This window comes from Barbus barbus, assembly GCF_936440315.1.
Source record: "Barbus barbus genome assembly, chromosome: 34".
Taxonomy (NCBI): domain Eukaryota; kingdom Metazoa; phylum Chordata; class Actinopteri; order Cypriniformes; family Cyprinidae; genus Barbus; species Barbus barbus.
In genome coordinates this window covers 10,155,173-10,174,473 of record NC_136762.1, presented here as the reverse complement: position 1 = coordinate 10,174,473, position 19,301 = coordinate 10,155,173, and the positions used below count along the sequence as shown (strand labels likewise).

At 35.0% G+C, this 19,301-nt stretch overlaps 1 protein-coding gene across 6 annotated transcripts in view; it reads left to right on the top strand.

Annotated features, from left to right (window-relative positions):
* The window catches only part of LOC306853893 (glycerophosphodiester phosphodiesterase domain-containing protein 5-like), a 49,864-nt gene that overhangs the window by 29,034 nt on the left and 1,529 nt on the right, over positions 1-19,301 (top strand). For 2 of the 6 annotated variants that reach the window (XR_013782780.1, XR_013782781.1), the window contains 14 exons: positions 232-335; positions 2,855-2,948; positions 3,188-3,247; positions 3,526-3,624; positions 4,324-4,417; positions 5,752-5,897; positions 7,576-7,658; positions 10,031-10,181; positions 10,759-10,980; positions 13,460-13,617; positions 13,810-13,957; positions 14,336-14,418; positions 16,573-16,685; positions 18,214-18,446. Coding sequence is in view for 3 of the 6 variants with exons in the window: in XM_079391576.1 (XP_079247702.1) it covers positions 232-335; positions 2,855-2,948; positions 3,188-3,247; positions 3,526-3,624; positions 4,324-4,417; positions 5,752-5,897; positions 7,576-7,658; positions 10,031-10,181; positions 10,759-10,980; positions 13,460-13,617; positions 13,810-13,957; positions 14,336-14,418; positions 15,678-15,692; positions 16,573-16,685 (1,570 nt within the window). In the remaining 3 variants the exon portion in view is untranslated. Of the gene's footprint in view, positions 1-231; positions 336-2,854; positions 2,949-3,187; positions 3,248-3,525; positions 3,625-4,323; positions 4,418-5,751; positions 5,898-7,575; positions 7,659-10,030; positions 10,182-10,758; positions 10,981-13,459; positions 13,618-13,809; positions 13,958-14,335; positions 14,419-15,677; positions 15,693-16,572; positions 16,686-18,213; positions 18,447-19,301 lie in introns of all 6 variants that reach the window. The other 4 variants (XM_079391578.1, XM_079391577.1, XR_013782782.1 and 1 more) reach the window with 3 other exon arrangements.

Sequence of the window (19,301 nt, the reverse complement as noted above, 5' to 3'; positions counted from 1 at the left end):
CCTGAGGCACTATGAAAACTCTATATTAAATTTCACTCAATTTTTTAAACCGTATTTTGAAATATTTGTTCTTGAGATTTTCTTTTGGCACAGTTTCTCACAGTGACCGTATTAATTCACGCTGGCACCAACACATTTAATAATACTGATGTTGATAGACAAACATTTTGTAACAGATTTATTTGAACTCTTAAATAAACAGTTTTTATTTGTTGTGTTTCTTCGTTCCAGTGGGAGTGTTTGTGGTCCTTCATTCTCTTCTGCACTTTCTCCTTGTTACTGGTATGGTTTTACTTCTGGTGGGAGGCCCACAACGACTACAGTGAGTTTAACTGGTGAGTAGGCCTTATAAAATCACACACTTTCGTCAACGATCCCACAATCTCTGAAGAGACATATCTAAGAAACTCATCAGCTTTCCCAAAAACAAATTTGGCATAATCCTACTCTCAAAGTAATCCAGAGTTCATGGAAAGTTCTCTGATAGAACAGATTGCATGTAATTCTAATAGATAGACTAGACTGTTTTTGGCTAGTATTCAGAATGGAATAGCTCACTGCATACTATGCAGTGTATACTGTATACGTCATAGTACGTTTAGTATGTAAAACAGAATGCAGTATGCAATTAATTCATAAGACGAGTGTTGTTGTTTGAATGCAAAATGTATTAGCTTTTGTGATTCCAATTAAACTAAGTCAAGAAAAAAGCTGTTAAATTCAGGCTGTTGATATTTCTAGTTAAACATTAAATGCAAGGTCAAATTGATTAGAGTGGATTTTTTGATTTAGGACCAAATGCAATGTTTTCTTTTGTCTATTGCTCACTTTTGTGTACTAAATATAGTATGCGTAAAATACAGAGCTAAAATATATATTTATAATATATATTACTTTAATGTATAATATTTATTCATTTATATATAATTTAAACTATAACATATCTGCATGATCCTGTGTAATATTAAACTCACAAAAACACTCACATTTACATCCAGTTATGGTTTAGCTATTAAATCATGCTCTGACGTTTTTACAGTACCCTTTGCTACATAATCTTATATTTTCCAGGAGCCACACACTCTGGAAAACTGGTTGAGGACATTAAAAACAACGTGACAATGAAAGCCATTGTTTGCTTTGTCCTTCAAGGTCATTTTCTCCTGATCTTTTATAATTCTTTCATCTCCTGTTTTCTCTTTCTTTTCATTGTCACTTCTCTCCTCCTTTTTGTGGCCTCCCCCTCCCCCCGCACGGTCTCAGGGGAGGCACATGAGTCCTTGATGTTACTGTAGAGGACAAGAGAGTTGATTCACAACGACCTCCAGTTATTGCCCTGGAGGACTGTGCATGTAGAATCTGTGATCAGACAGGGAATGCATCCAGCAGGCAAACCCTTGATATGGCTCCACCCACTGAGCTGCATTTAGCCAATCAATCCTGAAGGAGTGCTTATGGGTGATCTATAGTCTGCCCGCCCCATGTTTCCATTCTGATCCTAGGCTCAGTATAACATACTAACATACTACTATTGCTGCAGTATATAAGTACATGTGTGAAAGTCTGGCATCAGTAAGAATTTTTAAATGTTTATGAAAGAAGTCTTTTTGCTCACCAATGCTGCATTTATTTTATTTAAAAAATACAGAAAACATAGTAATACTGTGAAATATAATTATTACAGTTTAATATAACCGTTTCCTGTTTTAATTTTACAATTATTTTAAAATATATTTTATTACTTTGGCAATTCTTTTTTTTTATGGAAACTGATAATTTTCTTTTAAGATTCTTTGAATAGAAAGTTTAAAATAAAATGTTTTTGTAATATTATAAATGTCTTTACTGCCGCTTTTGGTCAATTGAATGCATCTTTGCTGAACAAAAAATTCAACACAAAATAATTAACACTTTAATATAGGGACCGATTCTCACTATTTGTTGCTTTTTAGCATGTTTAGTATTAATATTTTGGCTGTTTATTAGTACACAAAACCAATTCTGAATGACCATATTCGACATCCCTAATACTACCCAATACCTAAACTTAACAACTACCTTAATAACTTTGAGGCAAAAGTCGTAGTTAATGGTTTATAAATATAGAGAATTGGACCTTACAAAAGTAAGAGTATCTTATATTCAGCCATTTCTGTTGATCAAATTGGAAAAGGTTATTTTTTTATGTAATATTGTAACATTTGTCATTTGTCACAGAATTACATGAAAAGTTTTTCTTTATTGCATACTACGCAATTTTTATCTTATTTAACTTTTATCTTGCTTTATGCTCCTCTCTAAATTAAACATCTGTGTGAAGATGTCATGTGACAAACATACATAGCATACCTAGTTGAAGCATATTGAGGAATACTATGTACTTTCGCACTCACCATTTTTATAAATTACTAAACAGCATAGAGAAGTTTACTGCACAGTATTCAGGAAAACATTAGCCAGTGTTCAATTCTGATCACAGCCGCTGAGTTTAGATGTTGCTGAAAGCTAATACTGACCTTGAAACTGTTCTCTATGGTCTCATGTGTTTTATCTCCCTTTGTTTCAAAGATACACACTATAGGCAGATGATGCTTTTTGCAAAACAGATGCCTCTGTCATCCACATCTTTGGGAAAAGTATACTTATATAATCCTGAGCTCTCATAGGAGCGAGTAAGAGAAATGTGTAGCCAGTCAAAAGATTAGTAGCTTCTGTTTGTTTTTCAGGGGCTTGGTTATTTGATTAGGCCTTAATGCAGTCTGACCATTATGGAGAACATAAGACAACCAGGAATTCTAATGCTGAATAATCAACTGATAACTTTTTTTTTTTTTCCGGTATTGTGCTCCCACAGGTATTTATATAACCGTTCAGGGGAGTGGAGTGATGGAACCGTTCCCATATTGGCCGCTACAGCAGCTGGTTTCACCTATATTACATTTTTAATGGTGAGTTATAACTGCTCTGTAGCAGTGATACTGCACTTTGGATTTGCATACTAAAACCTCTCCAAAACCACTAGTGCTTTAACAATCTCTCTCAGACATGTGTATACATGTCACCATTTAGCATTATTATGATGTTTTAACTCCATACCCCAGTTATCACCTCATCTGAACAGTTGCTGTCATCCAGTTTTTCACTGAATGTAATATTTGTTATTTATTTGTTCTTTTTTTCGGTCCAGATTTTAGCCCTGTGCCATGTGGCTGCCGGGCAGCAGTTAAACCTCCACTGGCTCCACAAGGTACTCGTCAACCTCTGAAATGCTTTTTTTTTCTAGAATAGAAAAAGAAAAGCTTGTCCATTTGTGCGAGACAACCCAAATTAACCTTGACACAGTGTCACAAACACCTTGTTATGCCCTGAGGCTTTCTGGCCTGTTGGCAGAGTTAAAGTAGTATTTCCTGTTTGTTTATGAACAGAAATGGAGTGGTGTGTTTTTTCAGTGTAGTTTGCTGAATAAATGAAGTAGAATTGTGTGAAATGAAGTGAAACTGAATGAAGTGGTCTTTTTTTCTCTAGATTGGTGTGACAGTTGCTTTGCTCTCTACAATAATTGGTGTGATATCGGTCACTCAGATGTGGGGAGAGGAATGGGATGTAGTTTGGATTTCTCTTCAGGTATGCTTTTTTTTTAGATGTCTGGTTTCCCACAGTACTGGAAAACCAGAAAATATTAGGTATTTCAAAAGTCAGACATGGAGAATATTAAAATGTCAGGGAAATTTCTGTATATTTTTGAAGTTGCACTACAGTTTGGGGTCAGTAAGAGTTTTTTTCCCAAAGAAATTAAGACTTTTATTCAACAAGGATGCATTAAATTAATTAAAAGATTTCAAATATATGCTGTTCTTTTGAACTCTCTATTCATCAAAGAAAAAAAAAACTGTATTACATTTTCCACAAGAATAATAAGCAGCATATTGAAATGTAAAAAAAAAAAAGCTTGTTAGAATGATTTTTAAAGACTCCTGTGACACTGAATATTGGAGTAGTGGCAGCTGAATATTAATCTTTGCCTTCAAATTAATAAATTATATTTTACGATATGGTAAAATGGAAAACGGTTACATTTTTTTCTGTATTTTTGAGCACATAAATGCAACCTTGGTGAGCAAAGATTTTTTAAAAACATTTAAAAATCTTACTCCAAACTTTTAAATAGTGCTTTTTAAGGTATACCTTTAGGCTACAAGTTTCTCTTGTGTGCGAGGTCTTTTTTTCTGCAGACTCTTTAATGTTTCTCCAGTTGTCTAGGCATTTCTCTAATTCTCTGTATGTTTGTGTATTAAGCACAAATTAATGTCTCTTTGTTTTCAGGCTACTGGTCCTTTCCTGCTCATCGGTGCTTTAGCTGCTGTTACCGCTTTGGCCTGGGTGGTGGCTGGACAGGTGGCGCGAGCAGAGAAAACCAGTAAGATGAATCCACCTCCTCGCTTAAAGATCAGTCTCTCAGTTAGGCATCATTATTAACTGGATGTTAATTATTAAAGGGATACACAGAGAAATCCTCTTTCCTGATACATTCCTGTCGTCACAGAGAAACATTGCTATCTCTGCTAGCTCAATGCACTGGTGCTTCATGTTACAGCATTAGAGGGAAAATTAATATACTGCTATTGATTCCTCATTTCAGTTTGCCCAAGCTCCTCTGATTCATCTAAGCACAGATTTAACTGGCTCATCATATTTAGTTAATCAGAAGACTTTCTCTTCATTCCTCAGGGACATACACTGAGCATAAACTACCATTCAGACATTTTGGAGTTGATGAGATTTTTGAGACTGCATTTATTTAATAAATAGATACAGTAAAAGCAGTTATATTGTGAAATATTATTAGAATTTAAAATGACTGTTTTCTATTCAAATATATTCTAAATTGTAATTTGTTCCTGTGAAGACGGTACAATTTTTAGCAGCTGTTACTTCAGTTTTCAGTGTCGCATGATCCGTCGGAAATCATTTTAATATGCTAATTTTGTGAGCAATAATCATTTCTTATTAAAAAGGATTTTTTTTAAATTAATATAGAGTTTAAAGGGACAACAATTACTTGAAATTGAAATCTTTTGTAACATTCTAAAAGTCTTTACTGTCACTTTTGATCAGTTTAATGCATCATAAAAAGTATTATGCAATGACAGCCCCCACAATTTTGAATGTTAGTGTCTTCATTTGTAAATTTCACTAAATTACTCTAACATTTAGAGAACTTGTTTCTCCCCTGAAACATACTTTATGCAAGCCATGTGAAGTAAAATAGCTGTGCAAGCTCAGTTCCATATATCATGTGTTCAAAAATGTGTCAGAATGCAAACCAAGACATTTTTTAGCATTGCTGCAAGGGAAGTTATTGCATACTTTAGTCTGAACTTCTACACTAGTTTTCTATTTCAGGTCAGCTACTGTCATGGCCGAGCAACATTTGAAAGAGAATCATGTGGAATCAGCACTTCTTAACTCTTAACTTCTTAAATATTTTACAGCATATGAATAATAACACATCCGCTTGCTTACAGCAACACTAACGATAGAAAACACATTACATATGTATATGTATATGAAAAAAGAAAGTTACTTAGACACTTAGCTTTTGCAACAAAGGTGACATAGCACATGTGATCACCATTCAAACTGATTCAAAAAGCTATTTTAGAGCCATTTTTAGTTTATGCCTTTAAAAAGGCTTTTTTGGAAGCTGTGCCTGAGTTGTAATTGCAGATAACTAAGTTGTTGGTTCTCTAGGGTTTCAGGTGTTGGTTCTCCTCATCTACCTGAGTGTTCTCCTCACACTTTACTTCATTCCGCTGTCAATCACCTCACCCTGTATTATGGAGCGTGGGAGTCTCAAAGCAGCACCCGCCATCATCGGCCATCAAGGAGCTCCAATGGTGAGATTCTAAATTGTCAACATTGTGCTGTGCACTTCCTGTCTTCCCTAGATGCTACTTCAAGCTCAGGCTACATCAAGGATAGCTGGAGGCAGTTTGGTCCTTCCTCTCTCTGTGCCTGTATCTCTTTCCTCTGTCTTTCCATCCCTCACTATCTTTCTCTCTTTCTTTCTGTCCCACCATTTATCTTTCTCATATTTCTTTTCCCTGGCTTGTCCATAACTAAATATAACTCAGGAAAGAGCCGCTGAGAATCTCTGTGTAGGCGTTGTTCAAGGTTTGGTGGTTATGAAGGGTTTTCAGTACAACCGTGTGTATCATTGGTGTATTGTGCTCTGAAATGGCAAATACGCTTTTAACGTGTGCATGTTATTTCTGTTTTATAGCGGCACAGAAATAAAATGCAAATGTTTTTGTACAGTCGTAGTCAAAATCCGTATGTGGACAGGATTACATTTCTGAGCTAGTTAATTTTATATTTAAATGTAATAAATTATTTTATATTTAAATTAGTAATACATTTTGTATGTATTTGTATATTTAGTATTTGTATATTTAATAATAATATTAATACTAATATTAATATTAATATCTGTCTATCTAAACTAATAAATATGGTGTGTGTGTGTGTATGTGTATATATATATAGTCAAAAATGGGTTTCACTTTATCAGAAGTTGTATATAAAAAAAAAAAAACTGGTAATTTTCTCTAATTTTGCAGGGTTCGTGTGAGAAAAATCTGATGTTTATTTGGTCTGTATTAAAATCGCCTTTGAAAATGTTTTGCCTAATTTCCTCTGGGAAAAGCTGGTCCTCCTCTAAATAGGGCTACAGAAAAATAATTGATAAAATCATCATTCCTATGGGTGGCTTGCTATAGCAGTAGTGTTATGCAACATTTCAGCTAGCCTATTAGTGAACAGTTGTTTTTGGAAGAACTTGCCGTAATTGTCCTCTGCCACTCCTAGCTACAGCTGTAAACAGCCAAACTTGGATTGAAAACAAGCCTTTACCACACCGCAGGCGCTGGTTGGAGATCATAGGTGTAGTATCAACCACCATAGCTTTAAAAGCCAGAATTCAAAAATGCAATAACCATAAGTGCTCTCCAAAGACACATGCATACTGATCCTAATATATTCCTCTCATTCTCTTGTGCTTCAAAAGAGGAGTCCTTCATTTTGCATTGATGTCACATGTACTAGTACATCTAGACCCTCAGTGTGCAGATGATCTCAAGTTGCTGCTTGCATGCCTTTGCATAAGCATGAACCGCAGAAAAGCTGTAGATTGTGCATGTGTCTGGCCCTCAAGCACTCAATGAACCTTCATGAGATGTTATTGATTTATATCCAAAGAGCAAGGAAGAGGTTTAGCTACTGCTTAGCTCCAGGGAGAGAAGAGTCTCGCATTTTGGTTTAACAAAGATATTTCCATTCTGAACTCCACAGGATTCAAATATGCAATGTCTTATTCTCTGTATCCTTTTCACTTAATCATTTCATGAATTTAACTTTTCCGTTTCCATGTTTTTTGGTTACATCATGCTTGAAGATAGAGAGTCCAGTTACATGCCTAAAATAATTAAATAAATGAATATTTATACATGCATGTTATTTTTTTGTTGTATTTTATGTAATTATAAAAATTATATGTTTTTTTTCCCTCTTGTTCAGCTGGCTCCAGAGAACACTCTCCTATCGTTCAACAGAGCACTGCAGAGAAATGTTAGCGGGTTGGAGGCGGATGTGACCATCAGGTATTCATACATTTATTCTGTCTGATTCTCCTCCTCTTTGTACAGTTCAATCAATAGATTGTACAGAGCAATGTGTGTGTAGACACAGTGTTTCAAAGTGTGAATCCTTGTGTGGCTGTGTGAGACTGCTGTAATGAGAGGGTGGCGTGACGTCTCTTAGCCCAGTGGGCGCATAGTAATTGAACACTGGGATAGACAGGAAGACTTTATAAAGAAGCCCCCTTAAGCTATAATCTACTCTGCCTGCTTAACACGCATCTTTAGATAATGGAGCAGAAAATGTCCTTCTGTTGGGTTGTAATCACTCAGGCTTTTTTAGACGGAGATATCAACTCTTGTCTTTTAGTTTTTTTCTCGTTTCTTTTGTCTATACAAATACAAGCAACACTCTATGGACAGCATCTTCATCTACAATTTTTTTTTTTTTTACATTTATAAATATATTTTTATTTAAATATAAAATTATTATAATTATTGTTAAATATTCAAATATAGCCCAATATGTTTGTAATTTATTGCTATATAATGCAATGCAATATAATATAAATGTATTATAGTTATTGTTAAATATTAAAATATAGGACAATATAATTGTAATTTATTGATTTATAATGTAATAAAATATTACATAAAAATCTAATCGTACCTTGTTCAAAAAGGCAAATTTTTGTAATTCTGTAATCCCTAGTCTAAAATTGCATCATTTAAACAATAAAATGGTTAAAATTTGTTGGCTGTTTTCTCATGATCATCCATCTTGATCATTGTGTTGGCAAAAAAATATTTTAATGGAGTCAGTTTAAAAAAAGCTTTGTAAAGCTGCTTTGGAACGGTATATATTTTGAGAAACACTATACTTGAAATTGAAGTCTTGTGGGCCATCACTATTTTGTGATTGGTTGTTTCAGGCCACATGTTACTATGGTTGGGAACATCTGGTTTAAAATGAAATGGGTGACTAAGAGGTTAAATATCTTGGCTGGTAACCAAGATCAAGAGTGGTTGGTTCACAAAGTACTACCATAGAGCTCTTGTAAGGCATTTAACTTCAGGTTGCGGGTTGTTAAAAGCATATTCTAAATAAATAATAATGAGTTGCAATAATACTACTTCTATTGCACAACAGTCCCACCTAGGGCTGGGCGATAAATCGATTTTATCGATTAACTCGAATGCGTAGTTTGTCGACTTGTTTGAATGAAAATAGTTTTTTCTAAAAAAAAAAAAAAAAAAAAGATGTGTACTACAGAACTATTATTATAAAAATACTTTCTCTCGCAGTTATATCATTAGGTAATCATAATTGTGGGCATCAGGGAGACGCTACTATGCATGGCATTGAAACTGCTTTTGAATGCACGATGGCTTTTTAGTTTCACTTTCGAGATTGGCGATCGCACGTACTCTGTTTTTACTATGGAGCGGCAGTAGCTTACTTACCACACATTTTACAAGATTAGATGATTGTCATGACTCATGGTGCTCATGATCTGCAAATCATTCGTCATCGTCCTCGGTCATCTCTCCTTACTCTGTGGTAGGCTAAGTGAAATTTTAATGTTCTGTAATGCAGTGTTTCCCATACATTGTTTTATTTGTGGCGGCCTGCCACAATATCAAAACTGACCGCCACAAATATTTTTTATTTTATTTTTTTTTAAAAAGCTCCGTGCTCTAAAAGTGCCTTCTGCTGGCAGATAATTAATTTGCATATATGCAGACACAAATAAAGCCACAAATAAAGTCCAAGTCTGTGGGAAACACTGGTAATGTAACAGGCAAGCGTTAGCAATCGTTATTTGTTTCCTGTGCCTTTCTGAATACTGAATATTTGTTTTACTGATAGTGTTGTAAAGCACTTTGTGACTCCTTGTCTGTGCTATATAAATACATTTTATTTACTTAATTCAAATTATTAAATGGATGCCACCTTATTGGGACAATAAAGCCCTCCCTACACCTACCCTAACCCTACCCGATACTTTTATTTTCAACTTTTTGACTATTTCCTTAATTTTTATTGAAAATAAATGCCTTTCCGATGCGATTATGAGATTTGAAAAGGGAGAAAAAAAGTTTGGTATAAGGCAGGGTCGACTGGGGTATAAATCTGATTTTTTGTGAAAAAATCAGGGATTTTTTTTCCCCAGGCAATATCGCCCAGTCCTAGTCCCACCATTCAGTAAATGCATTCAGATGTTTTTTCTGTCAATCACAGCGCAAGTCAGCTCCTCACTTTTATTCTCTCTCTTATCATTGAATATTATCCAGCAGTGCTGGCAGGTTGAGCCCTAATGGAAACATTTTCTCAGTTGCAATCTAAGTGCTGTCTAATCACATATACTGCTGTGTAACTCTGGCTTCGGCTGTAGTCTAGATGGTGTGCCGTTCCTCATGAGAGACCGGACGCTGAGGAGAACCACAAACGTGAGAAGAGTGTTCCCAGACAGACAGTATGATGATGCTTCACTCTTCAACTGGACTGATTTGAGCTCGCTGAACGCTGGCCAGTGGTTTCTAAAGGTGTGGGCCATTTTGGCTCTAAACTATGTCTACAGTACAGCTGAAATAGTATGTAATCGTGTTAGTAATGTAGATCTATTTATGGTAAGACTGAAGAGTGTTTTTAGATATGTAGAGTACATTTATAAGAGTTCAATGTACTACACTAAAATAAATTTTCGAAGTTGTAAATAGATTATTAGAGTATGTTTAAAGAAAATACTTCAGTCTTTCTACTTCAAAATTTTATGTTTAAATCAATGTAATAATAATTATTTGTGAAATTTACTAGCAAGTTCTGAATGAACATGTGTATGTAGATGTGCTTTAATATTAATGTAAAGCTTCCTCTCTTGATCATTTATGAAAATGATTTTGCAAAACAGGTTACTTAGAATAAGTCATAGTTGGGATGTCAGCATATTAACATATAGAATTCTTAAAGGTACAGTAACAAAGGTATTCAATTAAATGTAAAGGTTACGTAAAACTAAATTATAGCTGTTTTCGGTGAAAAATATTAGGACTTAACATTTACATTATTGTATAAGTATGTATTACGGCATATAAGTGGACTAACTGATTTTACTGAATGCAGGATGATCCCTTCTGGACTGTGCAGTACATGTCAACATCTGAGCGCTGGTCAGTTGGGAACCAGACAGTTTGCAGCTTGGAGCAGATGCTGAAACTAGTGGCTAAGTCCAAGAGCGCAGCCGTATTCACTCTGCGCAGACCACCGGCCAATCACCCCCACCGCCACGACTGGGTCAACCTCACCCTGGACACTGTTCTGAGGTCAGGAATACCACAGCGGCAGGTCAGTCTTGAGGGAGTGATGCTCACGTTTGATGTGCTACTGGAAATCTCATTGTCCTTGGTCAGGGGTTGAAATAGATGTGTTCAGGGATAGGATTGAGGATACAGGATACCAATCTGTTCCTGGTTTATGTGGTTGTATAGTAGCGCCCCCTAGCTGTGACTAATATTAATTGCATAATGGTTGTAACGTTAACCCTATAAATCCTACTGAATTTTATTTAATATACAAATTTCTAAGGCCTTTAAATGATCAACATGATCAAAACTTTGCTGAAAAACCTGTTGTGCTGTGCTGTTTAAAGAAGTTTTCTTTAAAAATAACTACTATTTTTATTTCACCATGAGCACTTAAGTTACTGGACTTAAAGGAACACTCCACTTTTTTTGGATATAGGCTGATTTTACAACTCCCCTAGAGTTAAACAGTTGAGTTTTACCGTCTTTGAATCCATTCAGCCGATCTCCGGGTCTGGCGGTAGCACTTTTAGCTTAGCTTAGCATAGATCATTGAATCGGATTAGACCATAAACTGTAAAAAAAAAAAGATGGACGACGCGTCTCCACTTCCTTCCACTATAGAAAACTCAATACATCTCAGTATGGCCACTACTATCTTGAGTAAATTACGTCATTTGGAGCCCGAGTCTGCGCAGTAGAGGTTCGTTTGGAGCCAGAGTCTGTGCAGTAGAGTCGTGAGGTGGAGCTGCGGAATCAAACTCCCACAGACCCAATCGACCCTAACGACACGCCCTATTTTTATAGCATCAAATTACTAGCTAAAATCAAACTTATCACAAAAACGAACAATTGAACATATATCCGCGTGATAACAACTACCTTAAATGACCAAAACCGTATTTTGGAAAATTGTATTGGTAGTGTAATTAATTTTTTTATTTTGACTGAAGTCCCATTCGTTTACATGCCCACCAGGGGGCAATCAAAGAGCCCGCAGCTTCACTTTTCAGGACGAGTGAGACCCACCCGGATTAGACCATTAGCATTTGGTCATCAAAAATGACCAAAGAGTTTCGATAGTTTTCCTTTTTAAAACTTGACTCTTCTGTAGTTACATAGACAAACGGAAAATGAAAAGTTGTGATTTTTGTGACCGATATGGCTAGGAACTATACTCTCATTCCGGCATAATAATCAAGGAAGTTTACTGCCGTACCATGGGTGCAGCAAGTGCAATGATATTACGCAGCGCCTGAAAGTAGTCCGCAGCTAGGGAACTAGTTATGATATAGTTGGGGACTACTTTCAGGTGCTGCATAATATCATTGCACCGGCAAAATCAAATCGCAACTTTTCATTTTCCGTTGGTCTTAGTACACGATGTAACTACAGAAGAGTCAAATTTTAAAAAGGAAAACTATCGAAACTCTGGTCATTTTTGAGCGAGATGCTAACGGTCTAATCCGATTCAATGATCTATGCTAAGCTATGCTAACTTGGCTGTACTTGGTAATCCATATATCATGTTTTTCGAAATATGTTTTAATTTGAGTATCGAATCTGATGCATCATGCTTTAAAGGAACGTAAATGTGTCATTATGATCTCTGTCATCATTGTAATGCATTGCATTGTTTTGCCATCCGGAATAAAAACTACAAAGCTTTCAACATAAAACCAAGCATTTAACAATACTGTCATGCAAGAAATATGTCAGACTTTGTCTGATAATAAAATTGTCTCATCATAATTGCATATTGTCTTCCTAAGACATTATTGGGAGATACAAAGTGACAACTGTTATTTATATGCATTATTTTAGTCTGCTATACTGTTATAAAAATCTCATTGATTTACATTACCGGCTAATAGAATTTCATTTTAATTTTGGCCATAAAATTATAAATATAATCAGGTTTTATAGTAAAAAAATACTTGTTTTTTTTTTTTTCTTTTTTCTTTTCTTTTTTTTTGTACACTGCTATTCAAAAGTTTTCTAAGTTTTTTTTTTTTTTTTTTTAAGAATTATTTTCTGCTCATCAAGGCTGTATTTATTTGATTAAATATTGTACAGTAATATTGTAAAACATTATTGCAATTTAACATGGTGGTTTTCTGTTTTAATATACTTTAAAATAGACTTTATTCCTGTGATGCAAAGCTGAATTTTCAGCATCATTACTCCAGTCTTTAATGTCAGATGATTCTTCACAAATCATTCTAGTATGGTTAATTATTTTCAATGTTGGAAACAGTTGTGCTGCTTAATATTGTTTTTGAATGTGATACTTTTTTCTGGATTCTGTGTTGTATAAAACCTTAAAAAGAACACCATCTATTTAAAATAGAAATATATGTATGTAAAATAGAAATAAATATAAATGTGTGTGTGTTGCGCATATATATATATATATATATATATATATATATATATATATACATACATACATACATACATACATACATACATACATACATACATACATACATACAAATTCTTTTTTTGTGTGTTATGTGTAGGTGATGTGGACGTTGGACAGTAACAGGGAGATGGTGAGGAACGTGGCTCCAGGTTTAGAGCAGACATCTGTGCAGAAGCTGCCTCTCGACACACTTCATCATAAAGGCATCAGCAGGGTCCTGCTGCGCTACAACCAGGCTTCTGTGCAGGACGTCCGGTAGGATGCTGCCCTATATACAGACACCTGGTCTCGCTTACAACACCTACATTACACAATAAAGGACAGTTTTGAAACAAAAGCTGCAGTGTCTGCGCCACTAGTGTAATGAACTGGAAATGCAAAAACCTGTAATTGCGCTGTCAAGTGTGTAAAAGCTATTCATATATCTCTGTGTGTTTATTTTAATAGGCTGTATAATGAGAACAACATCAGTCTGACTCTGTATTCGGTGAACGAGCCGTGGCTGTATTCCCTGCTGTGGTGCAGTGGGGTGCCGTCCGTCTCCTCCGAGGCCCCGCAGGTGCTGAGGAAGGTGCACTATCCACTCTGGCTCATGGTACGAACCCTCATCTGCTTGTAGATTATTTATTAAGCAACAGCACAAAGCCGTCATGCTTTTCCAAGATACATAATTGGTCAGCATCTGCTGTTCTGGCCTTTATTCAAAATGAGAAGCACATTGCCTTTTTAAAAACCTTTTTTTTTTTTTCTAGAATACAATTTAAAAATATGATAAATATGTTAAGGGGCAAATACATGATTGAGATTGACATTTTTATATAATAAATATTGATGATATTACTTTATTGAATAATTTATATTTTATAATTAATGGTGAAAAAAATGATCTAGCAATGGCTGTAATATCTATTCTCTTGCGCCATCTATTGGTGTCTCACAAATCTGCCTCAGTAACATTTGTGTCTTTTTCTAGAGTCCGGATGAGTACTGCTTGATATGGATCTCTACTGATCTCATTTCCTTTGCTGTAGTTCTGGGAATATTTATATTCCAGAAGTAAGTGTCCACTTGTTTGACATGGTATGGTGTAGAATAGATTATAGCGATAATGTTTTATTCAAAGTAAGACCTAGTTCTAGTTCATTGTTATTTTTGGATTATTTATATACTGCTGTAGTATTTATTAATATTTATATACTGTTGTAGTATTTATTTGAATTGTTTTCATTTTATTTAGCTTAGTTTAAGTCGCTATGTTATGTGCATTTGTAATTAATTAATATATATATTCAACAAAAAAAATCAGTTTTAGTCATTTTAGTACTTCAACTTTATTTTACTTTTTCTATTATTTATAATGAAAAAGTTGGTTGCCAAGACAACAATTTATAATTTTTGTTAAAACTTTATCTAATATTTTTATTTTATTTTATTTTTCCCGTTAGATTTAGTTTAAAAAAAAAAACTTTCAAAATTTTTCTTTCCAACTTCTTTCCAACTTTCCAATTCATATACTAAATTACTTACATTTTAAGTTCTTATCATGTCAATCTCATATGTATTATGAGCAATAAAGTATTAGCAAAAAAACAAATATTAATGTTTATCGAAAATGACAGTATCTATATACAAATGTTTAATTTATTCTACTAAAGAAATGTTTTATTATAGTATTTTAATTTTAATCATTTTATGTTCTGTGTGAACATAAAAAAAACTTGAATATTTTTAACTGCTTAAATTCGCCCGCAGTACAGTTTTGGTCTGAAAGAAAATGACTCAGAATGTTGTAGTAATGAAAGCTAAAGTTTGTTTGAAGTCACTCCTAAAACATCTAGATTGTAAATTCTAGTAAATAAATATGAAATAACTTCACTTGGATTGTTTCACACAATCAAATAATGTGTTGTGGTTTCATCAGATGTAATCAACTACAGCCTCCCATCAGAAATTCACATTGTTTGACCTTTGCAAAACAAAATGTTAATGTATCCTGAAACAAGATTACCTCTAGTGAAAGAGAAGGAAAGAAGGATACAAAGAAAATGTGTTTGCATTGATGTTGTTTTGCATTATAATATTATGTTTAATGCTGGAGATCAGCATCACTGGTATAACTCAATGTTATGTTGGGCTCTGGATTCTGATTGTTGCGCTTGCCATAGTGACATTTGCATCTGCTTATCTGAACTGACCTCTTAATTCTCTCCCTTTCTTTTACTCTTGTACCCTTTCTTCCACCTCTCCTCCTCTTCTTCTTGCTCTCTGCCTGATGTGCATGCTCCTCTTCTCTGCTGCATTCTGGCATCTCTCAGCTATCACATGATCAGGTAATTGGGTCAGTGCTGTTGGCCCATGCTGCCAGTGTGTATCTCCCTTTCTTTCCCTTCTTTCTCTGTATAACCCTGTTTCAATCTATCTGCCTGGATCTTTTGTTCTACCTGTTTTTTTTTTGTCAGTGCTATTACTAACTCTTCTCACTAAACCACAGCCCACATGATTACACTTTAATATCACTGCTTATCATTTAACATATAATTAATATCTAATTGAGGTACATTATGTGGAATGACTTGGATCAAGGTTCACAAACAGGAGTCATTCCGCTTTTATTCACTAGGGGGTGACAATCACATGACTGCCAGTTACAGATTATTAGCTGGCTTTTGTTTCAGTCAGAGAATAATGTTCTACCTTTTGTAGAAGTGTTTTTTCCCCCCACGAAAACAGTTTACACTTATATGAAAACTTGCTTTTAACGTTAAGATGATATATTTCTACCAGCTATCCAGTTTAATTCAAATGCTTTTGTTTTGGACCAAACACGCCCCAAAATGTCCGTTTTGACAGATGGTGTCGGATTATAATATTTTTTGTGGAATATTTTTGCAAGATTATTTGATAGAAGGTTTAAAGAACAGATTAATTTGAAATATAAAATTCTGAAATGTATTAATAGTCTTTGCCATCATTTTTGATCGATTTAATGCATCCTTTCTTAAAGTATTAATTTCTTTAAAAAAAAGTCACTGACCCCAAACTTTTGATAGGTAGTGTAAACACTGTATATATCATAGACTACCAATTACATTAGTAGATCACTGTGAGATTAATGATTGTAAAAGCAGAGTCAGCAGTATCAATGTAAACTCTGTTTGGATATGTCTCTAAGGTCAGTCTGTGTATGTTTGTGTGTGCACGTGATCACAGGTGGAGAATGAGCGGGATGCGGAGCTACAACCCAGAGCAGATCATGCTGAGCGCAGCCGTCAGGAGATCCAGTAGAGATGTCAACATCATGAAGGAGAAGCTCATCTTTTCTGGTAAGAGCCACCTAACCACATCCTTTTGACGTTTCTCATGTTGCGTATGTATGAGAATGCTATACGTAAGCTTTACACTGTGCTTTATACTGGATTCTGATTGGTCAATCAGATATTTGTATAATAATTACTAAACTGCATATTTCACCATTGTCCATGGCAAAATACTGGTGTCATATATTACTCCACATTGTTTCTCTTTTTTTACCAAGAAGTTAGAAAAGCTCATTAGCGCCATCTTGTGACTCAGGAGGACTTTAGTTTTTATTTTACACTAAGTGCAAATAGCCCGCCTTGTTGGCAAAGGCTATTTACACTAACTCTGCCCACCAACGTGTGATTGGGATAGTCAACATTGTAAAAAGACGCTTGTTTCATTTTGGTTTCGGTGGTGTAGATGGTAAGGCGCATGCTTTTTGACGCGATCGACCCAAGTTCGAACCCGCCTTTTGCCGAACTTTTTTGCTCCCTTTTCAAATCTCATATCCCATCGCAAATGTATTTATGAGAATGAGCTTTATTGCCAGGTATGTTTACACATACGATGAATTTGTTATAGTGACAGAAGCTCCACAGTGCAACAGAAAGACAGCAACAGGACAGGACAATAAAAAGAATAATATACAAATATACAAAATAGGCAATGTACAAGAAAAGCAAAAACACAATATATAATATAGACAATTATGTATGTACAGGTATGATATGTGCAAATTTTATTTTCAATAAAAATGAAGGAAATAATCAAAAAGTATCGGGTAGGTTTAGGGTGGGTGTTGGGAGGGCTTTATGTCCCAATAAGGTGGCATCCATTACACTTAGTGTAAATAGAATCCATTGCTATTTTCACTAAGTGTAAATAGCATCCATCGCTATTTGCACTTAGTGTGAATAGTATCTATCGCTAAGAAAATATGCAGTTTGCACTTAGTGTTAATAGCATCTAATTGCTAAATGTAAATAGTATCTATTGCTATTTGCACTTAGTGCAAATAACCGCTGCCTTATTTTAAAGGAATAGTTCACCCAGGAATGAAAATGTGCTGAAAATATACTCCCTCTCAGGCCATTCAAGATGTAGATGGGTTTCTTCATCGGAATAGATGTGGAGAAATTTTGCTATGCATCACTTGTTCACTTGTATCCTCTGCAGTGAATGGGTGCCGTCCAAACAGCTGATAAAAACATCACCTTACAAACACACAGCTTTTCATTTCACAAGACATTACCTGATGGACTGGAGTGGTGTTGCTGAGTCTGACGGCACCCATTCACTGAAGAGGATCCATTGATGATGTATTTCTTTGAAAAGTAGCTGTGTAATAAGTGGGATAATGTACAGCCAATGTTCATTATCGCATTATCTCTTTCAGAGTGACACAAGATCCCTCTGTCATGGGTTATTTTGCGATTAATGTCCAGTTGACTGTACATGTGTTGCATGCAATGTGTTTTTGGTTTAATGTTGTGTGTGCATGTGTCCCAGCAATGTTTGCATGCCTCTGTGTGTGTTTGCCCTGTCACTAAGGTCAGCCACAGTAGCTGTCCACCTCCTGGGTTTGAGTCTGTCACCGCATCCCTTCATCCCATTCCATCGCATTCTCTTCCCTCTCCTTCCTGTCTCTCACTGTCTACCACCATCCCGTCTCTTCCTGCATCCATTCATCCATCAATCCATACTCCGCTGGCATCCCACAGCTTGAATGATAGCTCATGCAGGGCTGTGGAATCAATGGCCAGGGTAACTGTGGCCTGCGTTTGGTGAGTATGAGGGTGATGATAACTAACCCGATCATTCAGATTTGTGGAATTCACAAAGAAGATCTACAGTTTTCTTTTCCCCACTGGCTCTGTTCCAAGTGTGCAAACTACATAAGTAGCTACCATAAAAAGCACATTAATATATTGAACTTTATGACGGAGTTGAAATGTTCTATACAGGCATAAACTCAGTATACGGTGAAGTTTGGAAGTTGGTATTTTGTTGTTATTTTTGAAAAAGTCTATTTTGCTCACCAAAGGCTGCATTTATATTATCAAAAATGTTGTGAAATATTATTACAATTTCAATTAACTTTTATATTTGAATATATTTTCAAATTTAATTTATTGCTTTGATGGCAAAGCTGAATTTTTTCAGTACTTCAGACTTCAGTGTCACATGATCATTTAGAAATCATTCTTATGAATTCTGTTCTTTTCAACATTGATAATAAATGAGTGTATATGTAAATCTTTAATGCCACTTTTAATCAATTACACCCATCTTTGCGGGAAAAAATACATCTTTCTTAAACCAAAACCCACTGGAATGGTAGTTTACATAAATACTGAATGAAATCATTTTTATCAAAAAACTTTTCTATTGATATTAAGTGAAGGTTTTGAATGAAATATTGTTTCCTTCAACTTTGTCTGCCATTTTGAATATGAGAGACTTGTCTATTGAAAGTTGATTGTTGAAAGTAGCGTTAGCATGTAGCTAAGCTAATTAATTTATCAGTTACTCGGCACAAAAACACAAATATTGTAATTTTTTTAAATGGTATGAAACTGTTTTCTATTGATATTGTTGAAGAAAATTAATAATAAAATATAGTTTCCATCTCCGATTTC